At 36.3% G+C, this 9,118-nt stretch overlaps 1 protein-coding gene across 1 annotated transcript in view; it reads right to left on the bottom strand.

The window, feature by feature from the left end:
* Window positions 1–2,238: 2,238 nt before the first annotated feature.
* The window catches only part of NKTR (natural killer cell triggering receptor), a 42,209-nt gene continuing 35,329 nt past the window's right edge, over window positions 2,239–9,118 (bottom strand). The window contains 5 exon segments of the mRNA XM_009880491.1: window positions 2,239–2,340; window positions 3,989–4,088; window positions 4,652–4,711; window positions 5,033–5,128; window positions 5,371–8,313. Of these exon segments, the coding sequence (XP_009878793.1) occupies window positions 2,239–2,340; window positions 3,989–4,088; window positions 4,652–4,711; window positions 5,033–5,128; window positions 5,371–8,313 (3,301 nt within the window).

Genomic DNA, 9,118 nt, shown 5'->3' with positions numbered 1-9,118 from the left:
TAAAGCTTTAATTCAAGATATGAAACAGACATTGGTGACGTTGCAGCAATTCATCGATGGACGGTCTTTCTGTTACTTTTTCCCAGCCTTAAGAGAAAAAAAAAGTCAGCTCAGATCTGAAATAGGAGAAAGTCCTATTCTGTAGCAGTTTTTTCCTCCAAGAAGCATTGAAAGGGGATGTTCATATTTGTTATTTTGTTACACAACTAACTCACCGGTATTATTTTCTCAGTAAGGGAAGAAACAAGTTACTTTTGTATTTCAAACTCTGAAATGGCAACAAACATTACCTTGAGTTAGCAATTAAGTATTTGTTCAGGAGTCTGAAATGGCAGCTACTGTTAGAAACCTGTCTGCAAATGTATACTGAATGAGTAACAAATGTACGTACTGTTAAAAAGCCTAAGAAGGTTACAAAATATTGATTCCAAAGGATCACGTGCACGCGCTTTTTCATTGAACTACAGGAGCGGGAAGGGTGCTGGAAGTCCAGAATTTTGGGTTCTTCTAGAAAGTGAGAAACCTACGACAAATTCAGTTTTAGGAACCTGCGTACAAATGTCTTATTCAGCTGTTCGCAGACAGAAATGGAGGGCATCGTTACAGTCTTCAAACTTCACTTTGAACTTTTCATGTTTCAGAAGTGTAGCAAAAGCTAATTTTGGATGGCTTAATTCAATCAAAAGAGACAGTACGAACTGACGTCTAAGCAAGAAATTACGACTTTTAATTTTCAAAGCCGCTGGGTCCTGATGAGATTTAAAAAAAAAATAAATTCAATATCTGAAAACATTTGAGAAAATGAAAGCATCTCAAGATATTACAGAAAGTCAGTAATGAAAACTATTATAATACAACAGTATTCATTAGCTCTAATAAAGCTATGTTAGTCTTTGTTCACTACAGACCCCACTTTTCAGGTTACATTATGTCATTAAAAAACTGTTTCTTAGTACACAACTTTCTAAACACTGAAAAACTTTACAAATTATTTCAAATCAACTCAATCAGAATATTGCAAAAATTACTCAATGCTCTTCAGCTTAAATCTATGGATTTTTTGCAAACCATTTACCTGTAACATGGAGTCATTTTTGGTATTAAACTTTACTTGGAAAGTATTGTCCATGCTTTTTACCAGGCATACCAGTATTTTTGCAGTCATACCACTTTAACAATATATAGTTCAGTATCTGCAATATCAGTATCTGATATTCCCTATGGCAAATCGTCTACATCTATAGATATTTTATAAAGGAGCCATTATATTGTGGGGTTTTTTCTCCCCTCAAAAAAATTATCATTATTTAAGCTTTTTTACAAAGTGTTTTGGACAAACTCATGATATACTCAACAATTTACAACATCCAACTTCAAAATGAGTTTAAGTATGCCAAGCACTATAATACGAATTGAAGTGAAATTCAAAAAGTGTTTAGAAACACTTTTTTTAGACTCTTAAGAACATTGCTGTTTTATCACAAAATCCACTTTCAAACATAAAAGTTTAGACAAGTTGGATATTAAGATCAAAACTCCTTGATCCTCCTTTCGCTCGCTGCTTGTCAGTTTGACAGTTCCCATTGTGTGGAATCTCACCCTTTTCAGCAGTGTTCTGCGGAATCACAGTACAGGAAGGATTAAGACAGAGCGGCGGTCTTCGTTTTCATCACCTCGCTGTTGCGTATATGCTGTACATAATGCAATAACCAACAAACAAGACAGCAGGGAACCCATCTCCCAGCATTAAAAAACAAAGCGCATTTTAATAAACTAGAAATGGCAGCCTTTGTAAGAAGTTTTCTTCACAGTTTTATAGTTGCTAGGATATATTTAATAGTAACCGGCAGAAAGCCCTAAATTGTTTATAAACATACTTGAAGACAGTACCAATTGCTGCACCCAGAAAAGCGGTGGCAGCAAATTCACTTAAGTGTCATTCATGGCTTGGAAAATTCAACTCAATGAAATAAAACTGTTTCTTTTTCTATTTTGTAAAAGTAGCTTTTGACATTAAAAAAAAAAAAAAGGTCAGTTGAGTTGAGCTCAGTACTTCTCTCCATATGTACACAGTCAGTCAAGCAAGTTCATTGATAAATGGTAAAGTTTCAGCTAACTTGGTAAACACCCTTCAACTTCACTTGTGACACTGTCAAAACAGTTTGTTTTGTTTTGGTTTTTTTTTAACATAACACTGAAAAAAATTATTAAATAGTTTCCATCGTCAAAGAAACCTTTTCAGCTATATCTGCTGCTCTCACTGGGACTTCGATTGTTAGAGTAACTGCGATCACTTTCACTGTCAGAGCCGTAAGACCTACAAAGAAAAGATTAAAATGCCTCAAAATTGTATTTTAAGTTTCAAATTCAAAATTGAGTCATGTAAAAAAATTGTCAAGACAGACACGCACAAGACAAGAAGAAAACATACAAGAAGTCTTCTACAGGATCATATTTCACATAACAGAAATATTCATTACAGGACACAAAATTAGAATAGTCATTAGCTTTACATGATGAAAATCCTGTGTAACTCCAGTCAAACTGTGTTTGTCACTACAAAATGTCTTGCTTTCTCCAATACAGCTAAGAAATCATCCACAATTACTGTTTTTGTAAATGCTAATAGCTGACTGAGAAGTATATGCTAACAAATATAATTTTATATTGCAAACGTTTCTCAACTAAGAAAATTTCCCAAATCCTTGCTTTACATATTGCAGTTTTTCATCTGAAGAAGGGTCTTAAGAACATAACAACAGGAGTATGTGAACGTCTGCAGAGTGGAAGCTGTAGATTAAAAAGTTTTGGCTTATCCAGAAGAATTCCAAGCTCAGCACCTGGCCGAACATCAAGATAGAGTCCAGATGGTTTCAGACAAGCCACAGGACATATTCAAATTACACAGAATAAACTCTTCTCAGAGATTTTCTAGCCTTGTGCCCGTAAGAAAAGCTTTCTAATTGGAAGATGAGCATATCCTAATCCAACATTGTTTCTCTGAAGCTTCCCAACATCCTAAAACAATGATTTTGTGAGTCTATTTCCACACTCTTCTTTAATCTCATTATTTCCCCTCAAACACAAGATGAAGGTTGTCTTACTGTCAGAAATAGATGTGGAAATGTGTGAGAGCAAAGTGCATTAAGAGTCGGTACAAAGTTGTGAAAAAATGAGTATGAGGACAGCAGAGGATGAATATTTACAGTAGTGTTGGAGATCTGCCCGATTTACCACTGACTAATGTGGGGCATTTTAAAAGGTACAAAACAAATCATCACCGATATTAAAAAAAAATAAAAAAAATCCACATCTATCTCCATCCTGTTCCAATTCTGATCTTTGTGAAACGTGCTCACTTATACCCGTATAATTCCCCTGGACTCAGTAGAACCAAATTTATCCTAAATTCATAGGAAGCCCACTGGATGTGCTGGTAAAAATGTTCTTTCAAAATACATTCTAGGAAGTTAAAAATAAATTCTGGGTAGCACTACGATTTTTAATTTCCCTTCCATTTTTTTTTTTTTAAATCCACCTTTCCAGTCTAACCAAAAAGAATTTACCATCCAATGGAATTCTTCGCATGCTAGGTAGCTTTTAACCCATAACAGGGCACTTGATTTAAACCCTCAGAGCTAGTTCACTGTAGTTTTTGAGAAACATCTACAATTATTAAAACACCCCAAACATGCTTACTTTAAATGCATACATACAATGAGCCGGAGCCTTCTCAAATCTTCCTAGGGTTTCTAGAGAGAGTTTTCTAGGGAAAGCAGGGTTTCCTCCCCATCCTCAAATTTAGTATGTCAGAAATTCCGATTTCTTTATTCGCACACTTGCTCTAATTTTAATTGTTTTTAATTAATACTTTTGGTAACAATATATTTTTTATGTTTGGGGGAAAAAAAAAAAATAGCCTTCATGAACATCATAAGTATGTATTTAGCACTTTCTTTTTGCTAGCAAAGCCATGCTAGCAAAACACATACCTGGATCGCCTATCATAACTTCTGGATCTTCGATAGCTGTCACTCCTTTTACTTCTACTTCGACTTCTGCTATAATAACTATCGTACGTGTATGACCTACTTCGAAGGGAAAAGAAAGTAATTGTAAAATTACAATTTTTGTCTAAAATGCTGTTTATTTTAAAGGTATGTTTTATAGACATTTATATACAGAGATAAGTGGCTATATAGAAATTACTTTTGAAGGATGTGGCGAACAGTAGTTCCACATTTTATAAACGTTTAAATACAAGAAAAAGTATCTTCAAAAGAACAGCAAAAATCTCAGATTTATTAGCCTAGAAAAAAGACTTACGACAAATTGTAGATGCAGTAAAAATCTTGATTGCTAATACTTCTGAAAACAAGTAACAAAGTGATTCCATTTATAACTCAATTTTATTTTAACAATAAAGGGAAATGTGTTCACTATTACTTACCTCATATCATCACCTATAACTGTAATGCCAGGATAATTTAGTTATTTTCAGCTTTTAAGTGTCTTATGTTAGTTTGCTTTGATTCAAGTTGCTATCATGATATTGTATTTTTAAGCAGCATAAATAAAGGGATATTCTTATACTAAGGTACGTTTATAATAAGTACATTTATTGCAGTTTGTATAAAACTATAATCCATACCTGGATCGACTGTGATGACCATAAGAACTACTTCTGGATCTACTTCTACTATAGGTTCGACTGACAAAAACAAAACCACAGAGACATTTTAAGTTAATCAAAAAGAAGCGCTGAAGAGAGCGGGAGGAGTGGGGGAGCCAGAGGAGAAGAACATGTTTTGATCAGAATTCCTTATCCATACTACAAAACATTGAACAAAATTATTTTCCAGTAACAGGAAATTTTGAAATCTGACTATTCCCATCTTGCACATTTCAAGTAGATACTTTAGACTGCGGTACGCATAGCTAAGCGCATTTCCAACTTGCTCAGAGTCCAAAGCACTGGACTGCTGTGCCTTAAATACTGTTTTTGTAACACACCCCAACACTAGAAGCTTACCTACGACTCTTGTAACTGTGGTAGGAACTACTTCGACTTCTTGACCGATCTCTACTATACCATCCTCTGCTTCGGCTTCTTGTATAGCTTCTTGACCTACAATCAATGAACAACTTTGAACAGCACGAAGTAGAACATAACCAAAGAGAAGAACAGCAGAAAACAGGAATCAACAGCATTATAAAGCTTTATCTTTTAAGCTAAGTATTTATTCTGTACTCGCTAAATGATACAGTGCTGTTTAAAAAAACGTGAGCTGAAAAATTAAAACATGCTCTAAAAATATCAACCCTTTCAAGTGAACACTGTAGGCTGTGGGAATAGCACAAACTTCTTACCTATATGAATATGTAGAACTTCGGGATCGACTTCTTGAGTGACTGTAAGATATGGACCGTGTTCTGTGTCTGGATTTAGACTCAGATTTACTTCGTGACCTACTGAGACTCCTGGACGGGCTATTGTCATCTCTACTTGGAGATTCTTCCTCACTGGAACTTTCCTGGTTCCTCGGCCTTCGATTTAGCCGTGCTGTTTTTCTAACCTCATCAAACAGAGATCCAGGCCTTACTTTATTTTTAGCTTTTATTTCAATTCTTAAACCTGCTGGTTTAGGCTCTGGAGCTGAAGCTATGTTCTTAACTTCTGCAGCAGTACTAATTGCTGCTGGCTGTAAATTACCAACACCTTGCAAAGGCTTCCATTTATTATCTATCATATTGCTTTGCGTATTTTCAGTAATTTCACTTTTTAAACTACAGTCTTTAGCACTAGACACAGGGACAGAGTTATTTTCTGGTCTCAAGGTTTCTTTTTCTTCTTTAATATTAATGAATTCTACAATATTGTTTCCCAGTTTGACAACATCTTGTTCAGGGGTCTCAACCTGTAAATCTTTGTTTATACTAGCACTTAAAGCCTGAGGTTTAGCAGTGAGAATCACAGGAGCCAAAATGTCCTCATCAACCTTCCCTGGTGAGTTACGATCTGGCGTACAAATCTCCATGTTGTCATCTGTCTGAATAACATCTTCCAATCCATTCTGGTTACTTTCTTCAGCTTGTTTAATCTCATTCTTACAAGCCATCACATTTATTCCTGAGCTTAAAACAGTGGTTGAAACATTTGTTTCAATGCTATCTCTATTAGGCTTACTGTGATCTGGTGAGGTGTCACATACGGTGTTTTTACCTAAAAGGTTTTCATCCACACAAGACTTTTCACCATTTCCCATCTTATCTTTGACTATTTCATCCTTTTCATAAACTTGGTTTTTATCCTTCGTGTCCCCGGTAAGCTGCTTTTCTTCTTTATCGTCCTTAGTAACCGGCTTATCATTTATCTCATCATCATCTTCTTCACCAAACTCCAGGGGGGGTTGCCAGTGAAACATTTCTTTTCTTTTCTGTACTTTGTGTTTCTTCTCCTTTTTCCCTTTTGATTTTTCTTTTGCTTTTTTGGAATGTGATTTTTTAAGAGTTTTTTTCAATCCATGTTTGTGTTTTTTTGACTTTCCTCTGAGGTTTGTTGAGCTAGAACAAGAACTCTCAGATTCAGAAGATGACAACTGTTTGCTTGCCTTCCACGTACAATCAGAATCCAGAAAGCCTTCTGAAGAATTTGATTGTTTTTTAATCCTTTTGGTAACGCTAAGCTCTGTATCAGATCCTGATGTGGCCTCTCCTTCTTCTTTACTAGAGGAGGGTCTGGAACCTCCCCGGTTATGCCTTGCCTCCCCCCTTTCAGAATTCGATTCGGAGTCCCATTTACTACCTGAATAGGATTTTCGTTTGGTTTTTGCACCACCTTTAGGTTGCGCAGAAGATTTCTCTTTAGCTGCTTTCTTTTTAGCACGATCAGAATCCCGCTCACACTTGGACCTCTCTTCCCCTCTCTCAGAACTTAAGCTATTTTTATCCTGTTTCTGAGTATCTTCTTCTAATTGAAAACGGCCTTCTTTTTCTTGGACTCTTTTTGTTTTGGCAGAACGCTCACTGTCAGTAGAGAAGTCTGAAGATGACAAACTGTCACTCTCTTTCAATCCTTGTGAAGACTCATCGTAGTCTTTTGCACACTTATAAGGGAGAATACTTTCAGAGCTCGTTTCTTGCCTCAGTTTAAGAGACCGAGCTTTTTGATCACTTGATGCAGATTTTCTTTTGTTTCTGTGTCTATCATCATCGCTAAGGGAATAGTAAGATGTTGACTCACTATAACCTGACCTGTCGCTGCGGTATTTACTCAGTGAAGGTGATCTGCCAGAAGAACGAGATTTTGTCCTAGAGCTAGATGGACTCCTAGATCTCGTATAAGATCTTGAGTATGACCTGCTTCGAGAGGACCTGCTTCTTGATCTCAGCCAACTATCTGAGCTTCTGTCACTACGATATCTGGAATAACCGCTTCGATCGCTATCTGAACTCCTTTGTCGCTTACGATACGAGGAAGAAGTGTTAGCCTCTTTAACGACTACTAAATTGTAATTAGTTTGTGTGGGTATTAAATGGGTTGTTTTAGCTTTCATTTCCTGGATTCGCTCATAAGATGGCTTCCATGGTTTCTGCCCAGGTTTCCACCTTGAAGGCGGTGGACTATCACTTAAGGGTATAACAGGGAGGTTTTCTGGGACAACTGGTGGTACGACAACTTTATCACTTGGGAGTATAACTGCTCTTACAGGCTCAGCAGTCTTGTTCAACTTATTTTCATTTAACCGTGTTGAAATATTTCGTGGAGAATTGGAAACTGTCTTCTGCTGCCTAGGGTTAGAACTTGACCTTGACCTACTTCGGGAACGCGATGATTTAGAGGCTGATCTTGACCTAGAACTTCTTCCAGAATAAGATCTTGATTTCGACCTAGATCTGGACCTGGACCTGTAGTGTGATCGAGTCCCTCTGCTCGATAAAGTTGATGAGCTTTGGTCTTCCTTATCAGATTTAGACCACTCTCTTCTGGATGAGTGTCTGGAAGACAATGAAGAAGAACGAGATTTCCTCTCACGATCACAAGATGATTTTGTCCTCCTGAGGAAGGAATGAGAGGATTCTACATCTGATGAGGCTGATGTTTTCTTTTTTTTTGTTTGCTTGTGCTTCTTGAAATGCTTCTGCTTTTTAGATTTCTTTTTATGTTTCACCTTCTTTTTCTCTTTTCGGTGCTTTTTGTGATGGCTAGAATATCTCGCAGTACCTAGATCAGAATAACCGTTATGTGACCAAGATCTTGATCTCCGGGATGCACTCCTTTCATCCCATCTGCTTGTACACGGGTCACTCAACCTAGAAAACAAACAAATAAGCCCCACGCTAAGTGGAAATTCTTTAAAAATTTCAGATAAACTAAGCACTTTCCCCCACCTCCAATACAAGTAATTTAAGTTTTAAAGAAAAAGTAATTTAAGTTTTAAAGAAAAATTACCATCCTCCCGCTCTTTACTACCAGAAAATTGTTTTGACTGAGCTTGTTACACTTGTTTTAAGATAAGGAATTACATCATTATCAAAAGAGCTACTTCTCTAAAATAAATGAATCAGCCAGCATCAGATTTTGCACATTGTAGAACCTGTGTAAAGAGATTTAAGGTTTTAACTACCCTAGTCCACAGGACTTTAACCTCTACAATTATAGGATTCTTAAACCATGTTTAAATACAAATTCTAAAACATCATCTTATTTAGTAGCCTTTTAGCTGGTACATTGCGATACAGCAATAAACAGAACACGCTCAGTATATAAAAAGAACTATGAGTAACATTTACAACTATTCAATAATGATTATATATAATATTCTTCAGTTTTTCTTTTGAGGTTTATCTACCATAACCTGATAGAATCTCATTTAGTATCAAGACATCAGGAATTCTGGAGAGCTGGCTTCCATCACAGAGTCTGCAATTGCAGAAAGAACATGTAAACCAATATAAGGTTGGTGGATTCGATTGTCTTATTTGGTATCCAAAGAAACCACGTAACCAAGTTTGAGGCTAAAAGAAATCTGACATGAATAGCTCAATGGAAAGCAACAGGAAACTGGGCAGGTCAATTAATTACTTCTTAAATAAGTATCCAAAATGGCACCATCAG

The sequence above is a fragment of the Charadrius vociferus genome, unplaced genomic scaffold (genome assembly GCF_000708025.1).
Source record: "Charadrius vociferus isolate BGI_N301 unplaced genomic scaffold, ASM70802v2 scaffold12, whole genome shotgun sequence".
In the NCBI taxonomy this organism is placed as follows: domain Eukaryota; kingdom Metazoa; phylum Chordata; class Aves; order Charadriiformes; family Charadriidae; genus Charadrius; species Charadrius vociferus.
The sequence above is the reverse complement of the archived record's forward strand: the minus strand, read 5'-3'. Positions and strand labels throughout refer to the sequence as shown.